Here is a 19,852-nt window from a genome sequence, read left to right as displayed (position 1 = left end):
GCAATTTCACTGGATTTACCCTTCAGCCGAGGATGAAAAAAAAAAAAAAAGAAGAAGAAGCAGGTAAAAGAGAGAAAGAAAATTCTGACCTCTGATTGGTCTCAATCGGATTGCCGTCGCGCTGTTGGAACTTGGTGACTGAAAATTGGGCAGTCGCCAGACGGCTCGTAGGAAAGACACGTTCGTCCCTGTTTCTCTCTCAATTTCTATCGTCCTTCTTTTTTTTTTCTCCTCCCTCTTCTTCTCCCCCCCCCCCATTTTTTATCGCATATCTATAATTGAATCGAAAGTTATTCCGAGAAAGACAGCCTCGAAAAACAACTCGACTCGCGAATCGGCGAAGCCGATTATCGATCGATCGAAAATTTATTAGATTCGAACGAGGCATTATTGCACGCGGATTTAACATCCCTTTGAACAGTTTATCGAACGTTATTACAGATTCTAGAAACTGTTTCTTTTTTCCTTTTTTTTTTTTAGGATAATCGATCGATCTCTTTTCCATTGACTCTTGCACCGTTTTCGAGCACCAATTATACAGTTCGATAATCGAGTTCTATCCCCGCATGTATTTTGCATTATTCTCATTCGTACGATACAAGATCGCTGTCCTCGTCTTGTTTAATGAATAATAACAATTTAAAATCATTGAAAAGATTTCTGAATCATCCTGTCCCCTTCTAAAATAAAACTTAATACGACTCTCTGACCGATAAATCGAACGATAGTTTTAAACACGCGTGCATTCCATTATGCGATGTTCGATCCATTTTCCAAACGATCCCGTGATTCCCCTGAACAGGTACTTTATTTAGATACAATTTGATACATGGGGACGATAGAGGCTTGTAACATATAAATAATCATCAAGAGGCCTATTACGGAAGGGAAAAAAAGAGTGGCGTTGTCCCCGTAAACTCATGTTTATTGTAGATTTTCATGCGCTTGCTGCACGGCCGCAAAATATAAGGTCTGAGGAAAGTCTCCGAACATCTGGCATACATGGCTGGCATTCTGCTCGCGGCGCAACTTCAAAGGTAAAAGTACTCCCCGGCTAATAAATAATTAAACGAGCGAGTCGTATGGCGTTTCACGTGGAAGACATCTCGTTAAAATATGCAGCGATTTCCCCGGTAGACTTGAGAGTTATACTGGGGCCCCATGCAACATTCCGACGTGTATATACCAAGGATAAAGAAAAGTCATCGTGGGGATTGAAAAAATTACGAGCCGAAATTCTCACGGAACTTCGGACCCTCGATTAGATCCTCGATATCTCGAACGATCTCGCGAACTAGGCGAGTCGAGGAAGGGAGGGGAGAGGAGAGGAACTTTTCGAGTCGACGCGATTTTGCAGACAGGATGGATCTGTAATTCGATGGAGTTGGAGTTTTATCGTTTCGTTCTTCGAAAAGAATACAGATCAAATTCGATAATTGATCAGACAGAGATATACTTTTGCTTCTTTATATGCGCGTGAAACAATCTTTTATTCGATATTTTATAATTATTCGAATAAATAATAGTCTGCTTGAATTTCAAATGAATTTTTTTCCTGAAAACAAACCCCTCCGACGTAATTTCATTATCCCCTAGTCTTCTTCTAACTATTTCGAGCTGTACAATGAATTATGGATCATTCTAAAATGCACGCTATTTTTTTCTTTTTTGGAGAGAATTTCTACACCTCCTGGATTTCAGCGCATAACTGCGCGATTTCGTGCAATTTCCTAAGAATATTCCAATAATTGTCGAGTTTGAAGCGGCGGCAAATTTTCCTTTTTCCATTGCTCGCCTCGAAACTTGCCCCGTCCGTCTCGTGTTAGAATTTAGGATAAGCGCAAAATCCCTTGTGTAATTATAATCATCGGGGACGCGAGATCGAAACGATAGGACGGCGTTCACAGCGTTAACGACCGTCGCTTTTAATGCTTGTACGCGGTTCCTGCACGCGTCCCCGATATTTATTAGTATTAATATTCACTGAATTGATAAAAACTCGTAAACGTACGTTGAAAACGCGTTTCGATAAAATTAATTTTATCATTTTCAGATCTATGTAAAAATACTATTCTTCGAACGTGCTTCCAAATCGTATAATTTCTACACGATTTGTACACAAAAATTTAAGGACGAGAAAAATTAATTCGAAAAATTATTATTACACAAATACGGACGATCCGCTTGCTCGACAAACTTCTCAATCTAAAAATCTTTCACCCCACCTATTTTCATATTTCACGCACCTATCTCGCGTTACCTAAGAGTATCCATCAAGGCGTGATCAAATTTTCAGGTGAAAATACACCTCGCGTGGGTGTAAAGTGGGATCAAAGGTAAGGAGGAATCAACGAAACCGGCCACGTAACCGGGCCCGATTACGTCCCATTAAACGCGTCCACCGACACTCGGATATAAATTACGGCCGTGGTAATGTATGCAAGATCGTAGGATAAGACAAGGTGGCATTAACGACCGGCGGTTGCATTAACGTGGTCGCGCGTGATTTTCCGGTCGCAGAGGGCCGCCAAAGTTCCCTTCTTATTAAGAAAGCGAATTAAAAGCTGCCCCGTTAAAACCGTTGCAGAACCGTTGTGCATTATTCATGGAAGGGGAGAGGAGATCGTGTCTTTGTGACCGATCGGCCGACGTACCGAGACAATTTAATTATCCACCGCGAAACGTTCCTCCGCGTTTAATTAAAGGGAAACGCGTGGAACGGGCGGGTGGACCACGCGCCGACTTTAAAATGACATGTACGTTTCCGGTGGGTAACAAGGTGGCAGCGCCATCTTGAGAAAGGGTGGACGTCGCCGAGGACTGTTATTGATCTGCCCTTCTTTTAATCATAAACGGTTCCTTCGTTCGCAAGTGAATTTGTTGAAAGCATCGAGGCGAGCTTTTATTATTCATCGTCGAAACGTAATTTGAATAAATAGAGGGGTAGGTCTTAAAGACTCTTTTAAAATTCGTATTTCAATATTCGAATGATATGGTTAAGAGGATAGTTTTGTTGTTGTGCACGAGCAACAAAAATGGTAATCGTTAATCCAGAGATATATTTAATTTGGAAAGGATACGGGGGGAAAGATTGCAATGTTATACCGTTATTGTAGGATAATATTTATATATTTATTCGTACACGTAAAATATGTGATGTTAATTGATTGAAGTTCTTCGTAATTTATGTATATTATACTGCGATATGAAATATTGTAATAAGTAACTATTACGAAAGTGTATTATATTCGTATTAATTAGAAAATTAAAAATTAAAAGTTTTAATCGAAAACGTACCAAAAATACGATGTAACAAAGTTTCGAACAATGAAAAGTTTGAAATATTACCTATCCAATAAAAGCTTGCAACAATAAATTATATATCACGCATACGATACAATACATTGGAATAATTAAGTAACTTGGTTCCAAGAACAAAATCCTTTAATTAATTTCTAGCTCGATTACCGAAATTAACGCGTGCATTATTTTAACGCTTGTCCATCGAACGAACCGATTAAAATTTCCTCCAGTTGTCGAATGATAATAGAAAATAAATATATATCGAGAAATAGCCGAAAACGAGACTTCAAACAGTGACTTCTAACAGTGGAAACGTACAATTTCTATTTTTTGATTTAATCTAAATTTAACCTTCCCCGTTCGAGTTGGAGAACGATGAATCGACGATTTCCTGGTAAACACCGACAAGAATGCGACCAAAGATATTTATTGCACGCGAGAGTAACAAAAAACGGCGAAAGAACGCGAAGCATGTGGCGAAGAGAGGAGGAATACCTGCTCGTCTGGCCCAGAACAATGTCTTCGTGTCCTACAAAATTAATTAGAAAATTTCGTTTAAAGTGGTGGCGAGCGGTTCGGTCAGCCAATAAAAAGCGAACCTTTGACTGGTGGGACGTGCTTTCAATCCCGATCGATGGGGACCGAGCCAGACTGATAAACATGCACGGTGAACGCCGATACACGCGACTCCGACTACCCAGTCTGAAGCATTTATCTCCGGACTGATTGAAACGTGCCACGTGTCGCTATGCGCCAACTTTGGATCAAGTGGCGATATTTTATCGTCCGAATGTTGAGGCGAATTTTACGTCTGTCGGTTTTTTTTTTTCTTCTTTACGTCTCGTCGTTCGATTCGAGAATTTTCGAAATTTTCGAATTATAGATATTTCGATACCGATAAGAGAAAGAAGAAGAAGTGTGAGAAGTGAGTTTTTTTCTTCTCCGAAAGGTGAGAAAAATTTTAGCTATTATCGATCAGCGTCGAATGTTATAATATTTTCGATACAATTTAATTTCGTTCAAACATTTTTTGGCGAAGAATCGTGAAAGGAAGAGGAAAAAAATTCGTAGAGGCATAGAATTGAGATTAAAATCGAAATGGAGAAAATTTGCATAACAATCACAGTCGATTATCGTGTAATTTAAAATAAATTTACGATTAAAATTAATTAAAATGTATAACATAAATTAATTAAACGCGGCTGTTAATCCCTTCGCCCGACGGAAGATAGTTTCTCTTTAAAATTGATTGATACAGATTAAATTAAAATATTAGCGGTAAATGACATTTCGCAATTGAATGGATCAGGGTGGGATAGATGGTAATTAATTTCGAGTTGATTAATATTAATGTCAATATCGGGCTGTAATAATTTTAATCGTTGTTCGTTAAAAATTCCTGGGGAATCCTCGATCGGCGCGCAATTTTATTCCGCGAGATTTACATGATACACGGTTGATTTGAATCACGGGTGTATGAGTGATTGTATTCGAACGCATTCCGGGATTATGCTCATCAGTTTCAATAACGAGAAAAATTGAAAAAAAAAGAGAGAGAAAGAGAGAGAGAGAGAGAGAGAGAGGAAGGGAGCGAGCGAGCGGAAGACAGAGAGAGAAACAAGGAGTATGGATGAAGAGGGATGAAAAGTGATTGGTGGTTATCGAAAATCAAAAAAAATTATGTCTATATTTTGTCGGTACCGATTTTCAGTTGAATTTCGCCAACGTTGCGCCCGGAACATCGTGTGGAATTTCGATCAAAACGAAATAAACTACGAGCTGTCAGGTTGATTAAAAAAAAAAAAAAAAAAAAAAAAAGAAAAAAGAAAAAAACGCGGAAAACATGGCAAATTCTTTATACAGCTGCATTACATTTCGGATAAATTCACATAGCAGAAAATACGTTTGGGAAATTTCAATCGACGTGCCACTGGCATTACCGAATGATCCCCCCCCTCCCACCGAAATACACGGTTCAGCTCGATTTGGATATGTATAATTATTTTCAACGACTATCTTCACATCGTGCAACTTCAAACAAAATATTCCAATCGGTATATAGTTTCGTCAAAATGTAATTAATTGAAGCGATAATAGAAAATGAAACGGAAAAAATTGATCGTTCGTACGAGTGATTACTGTAAGTAACGTATGTATATATAACGTTAGTTACGTTTTAATATCTGGATAAACTTGGTAAAAGATTACATATTATATAATATTTTTTTAGCGGAATATCAAAAAGCGAAGGGATAAAACGAACATTTTAAAAATTTCAAATATTTTTTCAATATTTTTTTGAAAACATAACTTTACAATAGTACGATGGAACTTTAACCAAAAATATGAAAAACATTCACGGGCGAAATTATTTTCAAAACGTGAAAGAATAAAACTCAAACTTTAAAGCTGAATTTCTTTCCATTAAAAAAAAAAAAAAAAAAAAAAAACAAATTGTATTCGAATAGTTTTTTCACGAGTTATTTATGTACAACGTATCGATACAATTTTTTTCTATATGATAATTCCTCGAGAGCGACGATTGATCTTGAAACTTTCAACGAAATGAACCCTTCCCTCTCCCCTTCCCCTCTCGACAAAACGACAACACGTGAAAATCTCGAAAAGAATTAAAAATCACGATTGCGATCGAAACGAAATCTTTCGAAGTTTCGAAGAAAAACCTTCCCTGTTTACCAATCCAATGGGATGAGCGCAACAGGAGACAAATGAAAACTAAGAGTGAGAGAGAGAGAGAGAGAAAGAAAGAGAGGAGAGAAAAAATAGGAGGGTAAAGGAAGAAGAAACAAATCGAAAGGAACGAAGGACGGAAACGTTCCGGGGGAATCTATGCGATAGCGAGACAAATGTTGGCTTGATCAAAGGGAATTCGAAACGGTTCCTTGTGAAAGCGGCGCGAAGATTGCGGAGAAAAGGGCGAAGTAACGGATCCGTCTGATCCGGCGCGGAGTTCGACTACTACTGGCGGCGTACCTCACGAGACGTATTCCACTTCGACATGGCACGCCGCAAATCCGTAAAGCTCAAATCCCACGGAGTCCCTGTGGATTTACTGCGGAGGGAAAGGCTGGAAGCGGGAACGATGAAAAAAAAAAAAAAAAAGAAAAAAGAAAAAAGAAAAAAAGAAAGAGAAAAGAGAAAAAGAAAAAGAGAGAGAAAAAGAAAGACGAAGTAAAGTGGAGGAGGAGTGGAGTTGGGATGAGAGTGGAAAACTAGGAAGGCGAGAGTGGTGGGGTAAGGAAAATCAAAGGGGAGGAGGAAGGAGGAGAAAAGAGAAAAGGAATTTCAGACGTTCAGACGCTCGCGATTGGGAGGGTACAATTTGGGAAGAAGAATATGGCGTTGGCCAACAACAGAGGAGGGGATTTGCACTCTATCCTCCCCCCTCTTTCTCCCCGCTCTCGCCCGTCCCCCGTCTGATCGATACCATGAATATTCGATATTTCCCTGGATGGGCAAAGTACCTGTCAAAACAGCAATTTCGAGCATTAATGTGTCGTTGCAAGGGCAACGTTTGTCGTGCAAATACGCCCCCATCCCGCGAACCTCTTATTTGCGAGTCTCCTATCGCACCGATATGATTAATATTTCGGTGTATCGATCAACAGAGTAGCGTTTCCATGGTAGAAACGGTCGGACGGAGCTCACCGCAAAGTAAACTGTTCGATTATCACTGTCTGACGGTTGAACGGATCCGAGCTATTGTGTCCGTGGTGTTTTCGTGTCTGTAAGTGACGGTCTAGACCTACTTGAGGAAAATGAAACTATCGCGTGTCGAGCTCTGGAACCCGTGCTATTTTATTTCTTGATGGAATCTCTTTTCGAGGACGACCATCGTGTGTTCGGAAAATAAATGGAAATCTTGAAGCAACGATAAACAAAAATATAAACGCGTTAAAAGGGAATCGAAGTCAAAATGCGACAAAATGGGACGATATCACGTTTATCTTTCAGGAACAGGAGGAGATTGGATTTCGAAACGAACGTGAAATCTGGTAGAAAAGGAAAATCCAACGTATAAAACTAGAGAGAAGAATTTGTATAGATTATTTAACAGAAATTTCAAATTGGCGGTGAATAAATGATTATACTTCTTATATTTTTCTTCTCGTTTCGATGGATCGTGCATAATGAATTGGAAACTTCTTTCGAACTGCTTCGTTATTACGAGCAACAAGGCATTATTGTTGTAGAAAGTTCGTTAAGATGTTAATTATTCACTAGCAATAAACAGGAGGAAATATTACGCATCGAAACGAAGTTTCGCCCGAAAGGGAGGCACGTTAATAATTGGCAGACAGAGGTAGCGAGCTATTAGCTTTTCCTTAGTATGTCGTTTAAATTAATGTTTATATGTGCAGGTTTGCAAGTTGCAACCGGTAGTAGTCGAACGGAGGCGGGATTTCTATTTGACTTTGCACTGTATTCTGAACGACGATGCACGCCGCCGTTACTAATGTTTATAGAGTAGAGCACATATCCACGTGCATCGCGTATCTACCTATAGGTAACGTGATATTTTAATATCGCCGGTTTACATTTAAATTTCTAATGTTTAGAATGCAAGCCCCTTTGACGCATCACGTAAGTAACACGCAGCAACGTAGCTCAGGGACGATAAATTGGAAGTCGAAAAATATCATCATGAATATATTACGCGACTCGAGAGACAAATTCGTTCGGACGCGCCACTGTAAAACACAGTTACATTCGGTCTGATTAAGTTTGAAATGAAATTTTTATGAAAAAATCGCACCGATCAACCGAAACGCGTTACGAGCTATCGACGAATAAAATTTCTCCTCGTTCCCCGCCCCTTCCTCCCTTCCTCCATTCGTCCCGTTTCCTGGTTATCGATGCAACATCAAGTGTGAATTTTTCATCGTGGATCACTGGCGACAGGGTAACAAAGTTAGCAGAGCAATTTTTCGTTCGTCGACGCGTCGACGATTCCTGTATATGTATATATGTATATGTATACAGTTGTGTATATCGTGCATCGAGCGTGGAACAAGTAAGTACGAAGCAGAAAAGGGATACAAAATTCCGTAAAACGTTTCGTTCTCCTCTTATTTTTCTCCCAGAGTGTTTGTTATTCGACGCTTCTAGACGCAGCCTTTGTCACGGATCACTCCCGCGGATCCTTGGACCGGTTCAAATTCCCCGGAAGATGGTGCTTCATCTTCAGTCAACACCGTTTCAATATCCTTTCTCCCACGTTCTTTCCGATTTCCAGACATCGATTCGAGTCTTATCCACCCAGCCGACTTCCTCCGAGCATAATCGATCCGAGATCGAGATAGTTGGTCTCGGGTTTCGCCATATTTACGAACCCTCCGCGATTTTTTAACGATCGAACAACGCTTTACCGAGCTTTGAATCTTCTTATGACGGCCTGTATATAAATCTTTCCCGTTTCCGTCTCTGTAACACGGATAAAACTTGTGGCGAATGGTCATCCTCGGTTAATAAATCTATCGCTTTTCCGGCCTTTTCGTACCTATCAATCAAAATATCAACTCTCTGGATCGATGAATCACGCGTGAATTAGTAAATCCGCGAAAAGATACGAATTTTCTTTCTCGCGAATCGTTGAAAAAAATTGAATTTCTTCGATCTACGTTGCAACTACTGCAATTCTTGTAAAACTTATCCATATCTATCGTTGGACATCGACGCTCGGCAACTTTCTGTTATCGTTTTAAATTGCCCCGTTACGAGAGAATAAAGGGCGTTGAAGGCCGAGATAGACGGCGTTAAGAATTCCACGTATTTTCAGAGCATTCAGACACGTACAGGCAAAGTTCCCGGCGAATTTTCCCACGGAGTAATCCTAGGGTATGTAGCGCGATAAGAGGCAGACCGGAAGGATATACGGCGGCGTAAAGTAAGCGACCAAAGACCAGTCGCGAGAGATTCGTTTTAAGGCTTATGAAGAAGACTTCCTTTCCTCGAAAGAGGGAGCAGCCGGTACCAACCACCTCCCCCCAACTATCCTCTTCGAGGAACAAGTGCCCAGCCAGTCGTTCCACCGAATCTCTCTCTCTCGTCAGAGCCACGAGTCAGAGGGATAATGGAGGAGCCATCGTCGGTGAAAAGTTCGTCGCGAAAAGTTTGGATATTTTATTCGGTGGCGGAATAACTTTTAATATCTCGCTTCTAGGTTTATATCAACGATAGAAAGAAGGGAGAGGGTCACGAGAAGAGGAGGAGCGGTGAAGAAGGATGGAAGGAAAGAAAAAGGAGAAAGGGTGAAAGGTTGGGGGGAAAAAAAAGGGAGGGAGGGCGTTCAAGGGTTGTGCCCCACCCTCCTTCCCCCCCCCCTGTTCCACGACTTTTTAGCCACCTCTCGCTCCAACGTCGCGCTCCACCGAGCTTGCTCGAGTTTTAATGAAGAGTTCGGGCTCTTATTGGTTTCCCCTTTAGGGCGACCGCACCACCGTTTCTATGCCATCCGGAGGCGTTCGCGCGTTTTATTGCACCCTCGCTCGCGTATTTTCTTGACGATCCATAGAACGAACCCTCCTCGACACCCTCCACCGTGGAAGGGGAGGGTCGTCTCTCTCTCTCTCTCTCTCTCTTTCTTCTCTCCGCTTAAGTCGAAACGGAGCGGAGATGGAATATTATATACGCTGTAATGTTAACTAGTTGGAAACTCGAGGGGAGCCAGACTTCGTGGGGGAGGGGAGGGCAAGTTTCCACGAGTTTGGGTAAATTGCACGGGATACATTGTCCTTGGCTGGAGCGCACACAACTTCCAACTTCCGTGTGACCGAAATTTCTTCTTTGAGGACCGATATCCCTGTTGCCTACTAAGATCTTGTGGCAGCGCTTCTTCGAATTGGATCCTACTCCCCCCTCCCTTCTCCCCCTGGAAACTGTTTAATCAGTTAGAGGAGATTCATTTTGGGAGGGAGACACACGTTGGGATCTGGGACAAGTTCGATCGATCGAATTTCACTCGGTTGATTTAGATGACAGGTGTCGGGCCATTCATCGGGTTAGATGAGATTTCTGGGGTAGATTGCCTTGAACTTGTAATTGCTGAAGGGTTTAGTGCCTCCCGTTGTAGATCCGTATCCTGGGTAGAAACTGGATACAGGTGACTTTGGAATTCATGGAGGATAGAATAACTGAGCTTGTGGGACTTGATCAAGAGCGGAAGTTGGTCCCAAATCTGCATGATATCGGACTTAGGAGATTCGTATTGACAATCTTGGGACACAAGGGATCAGATATCCTGAATTGCCATTTCGGCGATCCGAATTTATAGCACGGGATATAGAGGGGATAGATGGAATAGAATTTTCGAAAAGATAGGGAAAAGCACGTTCTCGATGTATTACAAGATGGATGACGAGAAATGTGTAAAACATATTTCTCTATTTTATCTTGTAGTATTTCCAAGTTCAATCGAAAAACGATCTTGCACGTTGGTCGATCGTAACTTGGTGAAACTTAAGAGAAACAAATTCGAGAATATAATTGCATTCAAGTTAGGCGTCTCCTTAATTACAGCTTAATAGTCTGGGAACGCATCTCGACCAAAGTTTCTAATCCGTTGTGTAATATACACGTAGGTCGGATAGGTAATGCGTGTTCAAGAGGGGATAGTTTATTTAATCTGCGTGCAATATAAAATAAACTTTCCCCCTTCGATAATTCCACTGTAAATAATTTTTCGATCACTGTAAACGATCGATCCCTCCAATTTCTCTGGAAAAAAAATTAATTTCGTAAAATGAAACGTACATCCGATCGCCGAATTATTCTCGGAGAATCGTAAATAAAATTTCAAAATTTCCTGCGTTTACGTTGCAAGTTCGAACGCACGAAATCAACGTTGAGGTGTGGCGTTGATAGTTATATCGTTTGAAATTATCAAAGAAGTTAGTTTATTGGTTCCTGTATCTTTGAACAGTGGCGCGATTTCATTGTTCCGCCGGAAATTATCGCGGTCTCGTATGACATTGCCGTGGGTAAGTAACACAGTGGTACACGGTCGAAAGTTCACGGCACGTAAAGTGGATCTTTGGAACAACTGTGCAAGAAACGCGTAGTAATTATACCTACTCCGTTATGTTCATAAAATTATACCTCGTAACCATAAATCGTTGTATTTTGGTGGAGCGAGCAAACGGGCGGTAGAGGAAGTCTCAGTTATAGTTCGTAGAAAATACGAAAATGATACTTAAGTAACATTTAATTTCCTATTTCTCTATATTAAACGATAATATAACGTCGATTCTCCGAATTAGGAAACAAATTCGTTCGACTAATTTTCAAATATGCACATTTATTATATATATATATATAAAAAAAAACGTATCTCACAAGAGAAATATATGGTGTATCAGTCGTTGAATAAATAAATTCAAAATTCGGATAATCTTCTAGGGGATAATCGGTTCACTTTGATACTCCTCCAATTAAGAAAAATTCCAGCGGAATAAGCAGAAATTAATCGAAAGTTTAATCAGAGAAAGTTTTGCGAAGGCGTTTTTAATACGACGACAGGATTATTTTTATTTCATCGCGAAACATTTCGTGAACGAGCCACGTTCCCCCCTGTTTAATGCAAATGTCGCTTAACCAGCGTTCAATTTACCCTTTTAAATTCGCGCCGGCGAGGAGCAACGCCACTCGATTTTATTGTTCTTACAGTGGCGAGAAAGCTGACGGTGCTGCGGACAAAGGAGGTTGATCCTTGATGCTTTCCTGCCATCCTCATTTAAGAACGAGTATTTGCATGAGACGTGGCGAATCGGAATTGCGTCGAATTCATTGTGAATGCGCATTTAAGCTGGAAGTAACGAATGACACTTGGTGGACAAGAATATATATATATACACATGTATATGTGTGTGTGAAAACTTGGAGACGAGGAGGAAAGAAAATAAGAATGGCGAAGAAAAGAAATAGGGTGGAAGAGACGGGCGGAGAGTGGAAGCGTTATCATTACGCAAATTTAAGGTCGGAATATAACGGACGCGATGTATTTTACGCTTTCTGCTGCTCGAGAGTTCTCTCGTTAAAAAAAAAAAAAAAAAAAAAAAAGAAAAGAAAAAAAGGAGGGGGGCAAGCCTGTATTAAAACACATTAAGTCCACCTGCCGGTAGTTCTCCTCGTATCTACGTACGATGTTTTACTGCTCATGGTAAAAATTTAATAAGTTGATGCAAATGAGGCTCTTATGTAAATCTACAAGATTTCATAGCGGGTGGATCGTGGTACATATTTTTCGGCTGTCCCTCATTACCATGGTAAATTTCACCCCGTTGTAACTCGCGAACAAAAGGGGGAAATTTGATTTCACGCGCGTGTGCAAACTTTGGCAAACGTGGACTAATTTGAACGTGCTCGTGGGCGTAAGATATCGGGGATATGAAAGTGAATTTGTCAAGATAATAAGGGGAACGAGAATTTTCGCGGAGAGTGTTCAATTTTCCTTCGAAAGAAACGTGTCTCTTCTAGCTTCGATAATAATAAATTACCGCAAGTTTAAAGTTCACTCGAAACTTCCGTCTATCGTGGCCTCTATGATTCTCTTCTCGAATCCAGCTACTCGAACTACTTTTCATTTCCCCGTAATATACAATATTCCCTCCTCCTGGTTCGAAAGAAATCTCGGTTGAACAAGAAAAGGGGAGAGAAAAAAAAAAAGAAAAAAAAAAGAATGAAAATATCAGACCTCGGCACATTCTGTAAGAATCAATGTAGAAACCAAGATTCTCTTTGAAACACGTATTCTCTTATTCGTTCAAGTGAAAACGCCAAAGGAGATAGAAACTTACGTTGAAAGAAGGAGGGAAGGAGGAGGGAGCGGGGAAGGAAAAAAGAAAGAGAAAAAAGAGAAAAACAAAGTAAGAGAGGGTAAGAAAAAATATATAAAGGGAGAAACTGCGTTTCGATGGAGGAAAGCGACAGGATAAAGGGAGGGATGATGTAAGAGGGAAATGAAGAGTGGGGGAGAGAGAGAGAGAGAGAAAGAACGACTAAAGGGGGTAACTTTATCTACGCCGGCAGAAGCGACCCTCGAGTTCGATTTTGCGCTGTTCACTAAGTTACCTGATCTGCTCTCCATTGTCTTGTGATAACTTTGTGATACCTGGGCTAAGGATTTCCTCAGATACGCTGGAGACGCCGTGTTTCTCGAACGAGAAGAAAGACGAAGCATAGAGCTTAAGTCGCGAAACTTTCCCAACAAACCGAACTCGCTCCCATTCCGGCCGAGAACGTTGTGAAAGTCTGTATATCCGCGAAATGATCCCGAGCTAGATGTTTCCACGTGACTCTTCATACTTCAACGAAGAAAACAATCCTCCTTTTCGTTTATATACTCTGTGACGTAGGTACAAGCATTTGAAAGTATGTAAACACATGCTCCTCAGAGGATACAATAAAAGATATTATTGCCATGATTACACGCGATTTCGGTGAACAAATTATTACGCGCTTATTCGATAATGGCGTAGGTAAAAATTTGAAGTTTTTGAAGGAAGGAATCGTTATTGATTGTATCTTTTCACTGATAAAATTCTATCAATGACTAAAAAAATTTGAAACTTTTATGCATTCATGTTATTAAGAGATATTAAACACATAATAGTAAAAATTTTATCTTTTTGATTGGAAGAAGTTCCTGTTTATGTTATGGGATTATTACTATTATTATTACTATTATTCTATTATAAGTAAAATCAGTGAATATTAAATTTAGCATTTTGATTCTTATAAACCATTTAAAATAATTTTCGAGCTATGTCATTTTTTGTAAATTTCAACGGATTCAAAATCAATATATATTTTTTTGCCATATAAATAATTTCATATTCAATTAACAGGAAAAAATAGAATCAAATAAAATATTGCTTGTAACAATGTTGTTGTCTTTTGTCTTCTCACGCTCGATCATTTTGCGCAATTAATTATTATCAATGACAAAGAACAATAAAACAGAAATATCGGAATGCTGACTGGAAGCTTTTGAATTCATTTATAAATATACTTTGCAATAACACTTTCCCCGTAAACATTTCAATTTTTAATTAACACGGGGGTCAAATAATAAAATAATTAATTTAAATTTAACTCTGTTGATGAAATTGGTTATTCGATTCGCGCATATTTTATTCGGCAATAGTAACTGCGAAAGATGAATTAAAGTACAATTAACTTTTAAATGTTCCCGATAATTTTTACGTGCACTGTTTCGAATGTGTGTCGCTTTTGGATAACAATAGGATACACATTTTAAACGCGATGATATTAATCATCCTTTAAATAATTTTGTTCAGAAACACGTCCCAAATGAATAAAAGAAAAAAATGAAAAAAAAAAAAAAAAAAAAAAAAAAGAAATGAAAATTTATTTCACTAATCGTTGTGTTTGTATTGGCATTTGTTATTTGTTAAACTCGGCATGACGTTGCAAAACACGTAAGCTCATCGAAAGTTCAAGCGTTTTTTTTTTATCTCGATAGACGGAAAACAGCTTGGGTAATTAAACGATAATTTGTCAAAATGAACACGATTTATTATCGAAGTTTTAAAATTACTCGAATTTTTATCTAAAAATTATTAAATAATATAATTTAAACTTACTTTTATCACTCGAAACAACAATTTTAACAATTAACAATTTTTTATTTGTGGAAATAACTTCAACTTCAAACGTAGAATATATTCAATATCATACAATATTTATTGCATAATAATTTAATATATTTCTAGCACGATTTGTTTCCTTTACTATCGATCATATAATTTTATACCTGTGTTCTATAGTATAGTATGAATTTTATGCTAAAACTTTTTTCTTTCTATTGTCCATTATTTTATTAATAGGATGTTTCATTATTCTAGCCGAAAGAGAAAAATCATGTATTTTTGATATGATATAAAAACAATTTCTGATACAATTGTTGTAATTGTAAATATAAAGTAATAACGATTCTTGCCTGTCGGATAAGTTAATATTATTTAATTAATGAAAATCAGCTTCATTCTGTAATTTTTACTTGTATGTTACAGCCCTTATGTCGAAGAAATAAAAATGGATCAAGGTCTGTTTAATAAATTATGGTACAATTTAATGTAATTTAATAAATTTCTGTATTGTAAATTTCATCATGATTTTTATATCAGATAATAATTTATATCACGCATGTTCTTATAAAAATTTTATTCTCATATTTAAATTTTTATCATCCGAAAAATGCAATAAATAGAAAAATTATGTTAATCACGAATAGATTATTTTATTGCAAACAATATTATGCAAGAAGTATATATCTGCTTATATATAAGAACGTATTGATCAAATGCTTGGAATAAAAAATAATATTGATAGCTAATACGACTACTATTGATAACTAATAATATTGTATTATTAGCTAAAATATTATTGTATGCATAACAATATGATATCTGTATTGAGTTGTGTTTCTTTCTTTCTATCAGTTATTTTGTTAACAGGCTATTTTGTGACACCAACAATGGTAAAGTATATATTTATATCATATTTATATATAATATTATGAATAACATTTCTTGAGAACTATAATTCGAGAATAAATAAATTCGTTTGATTATTTATTTCTAGTCTGCCTTGTGTAAGTGTCAGAGAATTATAATACCTCATATGTGTTGGGTATGTATAATATATTAAACATATTTGAATTATTTTTAAACGATTATTTTCATAGTTTTTATATTTTTTTTTATTTTGTAGAAAAAATGTGGAAGGAAAGGATAACTTTTTGCACTACCATCTCCATCGAATGATATAGGTTAATATTATTCGATCATATTAATATAACCAACTTTGTTTCATTATTTTTATTTGCTTTATTTTCATATTTTAATCTTTTGTTGAATTATTGAAACAAGAAGTTTGCATCAATTAGTTTATAATTGTAACAATGAATTATTGTAAATTATAATATGACTTAATAAATTTCTGTATTGTAAATTTTGTTATGATATCTATATCCGAGTATAGTAGATAATAATTTATGCATACTTTTATATAAATTTTAATCTCTTTAAATTTATTGTTGAATAATGTTACTCACGAAGAAATTATTTTATTGCAATTAATGTCACGCAAGAACTTATCTACTTCTATATAAACACACGTTGGTTAAATGCTTGGAATAACATTGATTATTAAGCACAACAATTTTATTGCATACGGAACAAAATGATTTCCATGCCATTTCCATGTATTTACTTGTTTCTATCTATTATTTTAATAACAGGCTACTTTGTGACACCAACGATGGTAAAGTATATACTTACATCATTTATGTATGATATTATGAATAATATTTCTTAAGAATACAATAATAAATAAATTCGTTTGATTGCTTATATCTAGTCTATCTTGTGCAACTGTAGAAGGCCTATATTGCCTCCTAAATGTTGGGTATGTATAATGTATTAAAAATATTTGAACTATTTTTAAACAATTATTTTCATAGTTTTTATATTTTTTCATTTTATAGAGAATATGTGGAAGGAAAGGATAACTTTTTGCACTACCATCTCCATCGAATGATATAAGTTAATATTATTCGATCATATTAATATAACCAACTTTGTTTCATTATTTTTATTTGCTTTATTTTCATATTTTAATCTTTTGTTGAATTATTGAAACAAAAAGTTTGCATCAATTAGTTTATAATTGTAACAATGAATTATTGTAAATTATAATATGACTTAATAAATTTCTGTATTGTAAATTTTGTTATGATTTCTATATCCGAGTATAGTAGATAATAATTTATGCATACTTTTATATAAATTTTAATCTCTTTAAATTTATTGTTGAATAATGTTACTCACGAAGAAATTATTTTATTGTCACGCAAGAACTTATCTACTTCTATATAAACACACGTTGGTTAAATGCTTGGAATAACATTGATTATTAAGCACAACAATTTTATTGCATACGGAACAAAATGATTTCCATGCCGAGATGTATTTATTTGTTTCTATCTGTTATTTTAATAACAGGCTATTTTGTAATACCAACGATGGTAAAGTATATACTTACATCATTTATAATTATAATATTATGAATAATATTTCTTGAGAATACAATAATAAATAAATTCTTTTAATTGTATCATTTCTAGTCTATCAAGTGTAATTGTAACAGGAGAAATATAAAGCCTCATATTTGTAGAGTATGTATAATATATTAAACATATTTGAACTATTTTTAAATGATTATTTTCATAGTTTTTTATTTTATAGAAAAAATGTGGGAAGAATGGGTAAATTTTTGCTCTTCCATTTTCATCGAGCGATGTAAGTTAATATTATTCGATCATATTAACATAACCAACTTCGTTTCATTATTTTTATCTGCTTTATTTTCATTTATTTCAATTTTTTGTTGACTTATTGGAACAAGAAATTTGCATCAATCAGTTTAGAATTGTAACATTTATGAATTATTGTAAGTTATTATATGACTTAAATTTTTGTATTATAAATTTCGTTATGATTTCTGTATCTGAGTGTAGATAACATTTTATGCATATTTTTATATAAATTTTAATCTTTTTAAATTTATTGTTGAATAATAATCCTCATGAAAAGATTATTTTATTGCAATTAATATCAGGCAAAGAACTTATCTGCTTGTATATAAACACATGTTGATTTGAAATGTTTGGAATAAAGAATAACATTGTTTATTAAGTAGAACAATTCTATTGCATACAGAACAAAATGATTTCTATGCTGAGATGCATTTCCTTGTTTCTATCTGTTATTTTAATAACAGGCTACTTTGTGACACCAGTAATGGTAAAATAGAGTAATGGTAGAATATATAGACTATATATTCTACAATATTATATATAATTCTTTGAGAATATACTAATAAATAAGTTTTTTATTTGATTATTTTTATATTTTTGGCAAATATATTGTATTATATTGAATTTTATTGTATTTTTTAGCCTTGCAATTGTATGGCGCCAGAAAATGTACATTGCAGAGTATGTTAAATTTATTTGAATATAATTAATCATTATTTATTTATTATTCATTATTAATATATTTAATCATTATTTCGTATTATGTTTTAATTCTATTTTTAATAATTTTATAGAGACGTTGTCAACAACATGGATAAATTGCGTTCTGTAAATTGGATTCATCAAAATGATTATAATGAATTTAAAATATTATATAACATTTATCTCTATATGTTCAAATATTAATAAAAAATAAATTGATTGTTTGATTTGAAAGGCTTCTAATTTGTTTCTGATAATCCCAATGTTTCTTTATTTTAGAAATATGATAATTATAAATTAATATATATATATATATATCGTTGTTCCACTTTGATTGTTAGAAATATCTCTCAAACTTTCATATGTATATAATTTTTTATAAAGTAGAAACGAAACTTTTAAAATAATGTATGCAAGTAATATGCACAAAATATACAAAATAAAGTAATAATAAATTTTTCATACTTCAAGTTTACTTGTGTTTTTATTTCTCTTTTTTAATAATTTTACGTGCGTGTATTTAAGAAAAATTGAAAGAATAAAAAATTTATAACAAAAAAGTTATATCTATTTTCAAAGGTGTTCCTAACTTTCTTGACATTTTCTTTTTTTGCTCGATTTTCCGGAATTTTCCGGGCGAGTGACACTTGTTTCAGTTCTTGGAAAGTCACTTTACTTTCTCGAAATCATTATTCTTTCAGAACTAATTTAACATTTGGATAACTTTTCTTAAAAATTCTATTTCATTTTACTTATAAATTCAATATTATCGTATTTGGACGTAATTGAACTAATCATAAATACAAACTGTTATTTCAATGAAACATTAAACTAAATTATTATTAATGATTTGTTTGGTATACATATATATATGTATCTTATAAATGAATACTAAATATTCATTTCAAAATGTAATCGCGAATCCAATATTTATATACTGTGGAGAATTGATTTTATTTGAATGTTCAACGATTTTATTGTGATACTTTACTTCAATGTTAATCGGGACTTCAATTGAATTTTTTCAAAAAAAGAATAATATTTTAATTCTTCTTTTGATACTACCGTATAATATAATTTTTCATGGTTATGAAATATTTTGTTCGTATTCTTAAATCTGCTTTATGAATCAAAAATTATTAATGGATTAAAATAATAAATAAAAAAGTAAAAAATATAAATATTTTGAAACCTAATAATATACCTTATGTGATGAAACGATTTTATATTTTATTTAAACAAATTATGCAAATAAATGCGAATATTCTAATATCATACGTTGTATATTTTATTGCATCTAATAACATGGGAAAAGTTTATCGCGTCATAAATTTTTGTATCCGCAACACGTTCGTCACGAAAAATTTTATTTCAGTATTCCTGTATCTCTTTTAAACGTGACAGTACCTTAAACAACTGGGTTGTTTAAAATATACAAAATTCAAGCAACATAAAAAATTATAATACACGAAGAATACAATTTAACAT

At 35.2% G+C, this 19,852-nt stretch overlaps 2 protein-coding genes and 2 long non-coding RNA genes across 4 annotated transcripts; all 4 read left to right on the top strand.

The window, feature by feature from the left end:
- The first annotated feature begins 15,677 nt into the window (after positions 1–15,677).
- On the top strand, positions 15,678–16,296 carry LOC105736760 (uncharacterized). The gene is made up of 3 exons (XR_004225793.2): positions 15,678–15,823; positions 15,928–15,975; positions 16,057–16,296. It is a non-coding gene; the product is annotated as an uncharacterized LOC105736760 (long non-coding RNA).
- A 139-nt stretch (positions 16,297–16,435) lies between these two features.
- Positions 16,436–17,071, top strand: LOC147657747 (uncharacterized). Its single transcript, XR_015291956.1, has 3 exons — positions 16,436–16,608; positions 16,705–16,752; positions 16,832–17,071. It is a non-coding gene; the product is annotated as an uncharacterized LOC147657747 (long non-coding RNA).
- A 56-nt stretch (positions 17,072–17,127) lies between these two features.
- Mcdp (mast cell-degranulating peptide) lies at positions 17,128–18,552 on the top strand. Its single transcript, XM_086907757.1, has 5 exons — positions 17,128–17,371; positions 17,471–17,521; positions 17,592–17,645; positions 18,305–18,343; positions 18,457–18,552. Exons 1-3 carry the CDS (start codon positions 17,294–17,296, stop codon positions 17,613–17,615), a joined length of 153 nt encoding a protein of 50 aa, XP_086763883.1. The 5' UTR covers positions 17,128–17,293; the 3' UTR covers positions 17,616–17,645; positions 18,305–18,343; positions 18,457–18,552.
- Positions 18,015–18,598, top strand: Apamin (apamin protein). Its single transcript, XM_086907758.1, has 3 exons — positions 18,015–18,149; positions 18,305–18,343; positions 18,457–18,598. The coding sequence occupies exons 1-3, from the start codon at positions 18,072–18,074 to the stop codon at positions 18,478–18,480; spliced, it is 141 nt and encodes a 46-aa protein (XP_086763884.1). The 5' UTR covers positions 18,015–18,071; the 3' UTR covers positions 18,481–18,598.
- Positions 18,599–19,852: the final 1,254 nt, after the last annotated feature.

This window comes from Apis florea, unplaced genomic scaffold, assembly GCF_048593485.1.
Source record: "Apis florea isolate Af1SG1 unplaced genomic scaffold, ASM4859348v1 contig_2897_pilon, whole genome shotgun sequence".
NCBI lineage: Eukaryota > Metazoa > Arthropoda > Insecta > Hymenoptera > Apidae > Apis > Apis florea.
Note: the sequence above shows the minus strand (reverse complement) of the source record. Positions and strands in the feature narration are given on the sequence as shown.

Excerpts from the sequence above, each read along its gene's own strand:
- Apamin (XM_086907758.1), top strand. The coding sequence starts at position 18,072 with ATGATTTCTATGCTGAGATGCATTTCCTTGTTTCTATCTGTTATTTTA. Across the intron at positions 18,150-18,304 it reads ACTTTGTGACACCAGTAATG|CCTTGCAATTGTATGGCGCC; the intron begins GTAAAATAGAGT and ends TGTATTTTTTAG. Across the intron at positions 18,344-18,456 it reads CAGAAAATGTACATTGCAGA|AGACGTTGTCAACAACATGG; the intron begins GTATGTTAAATT and ends ATAATTTTATAG.
- Mcdp (XM_086907757.1), top strand. The coding sequence starts at position 17,294 with ATGATTTCCATGCCGAGATGTATTTATTTGTTTCTATCTGTTATTTTA. Across the intron at positions 17,372-17,470 it reads ATTTTGTAATACCAACGATG|TCTATCAAGTGTAATTGTAA; the intron begins GTAAAGTATATA and ends TATCATTTCTAG. Across the intron at positions 17,522-17,591 it reads TAAAGCCTCATATTTGTAGA|AAAAAATGTGGGAAGAATGG; the intron begins GTATGTATAATA and ends TTTATTTTATAG.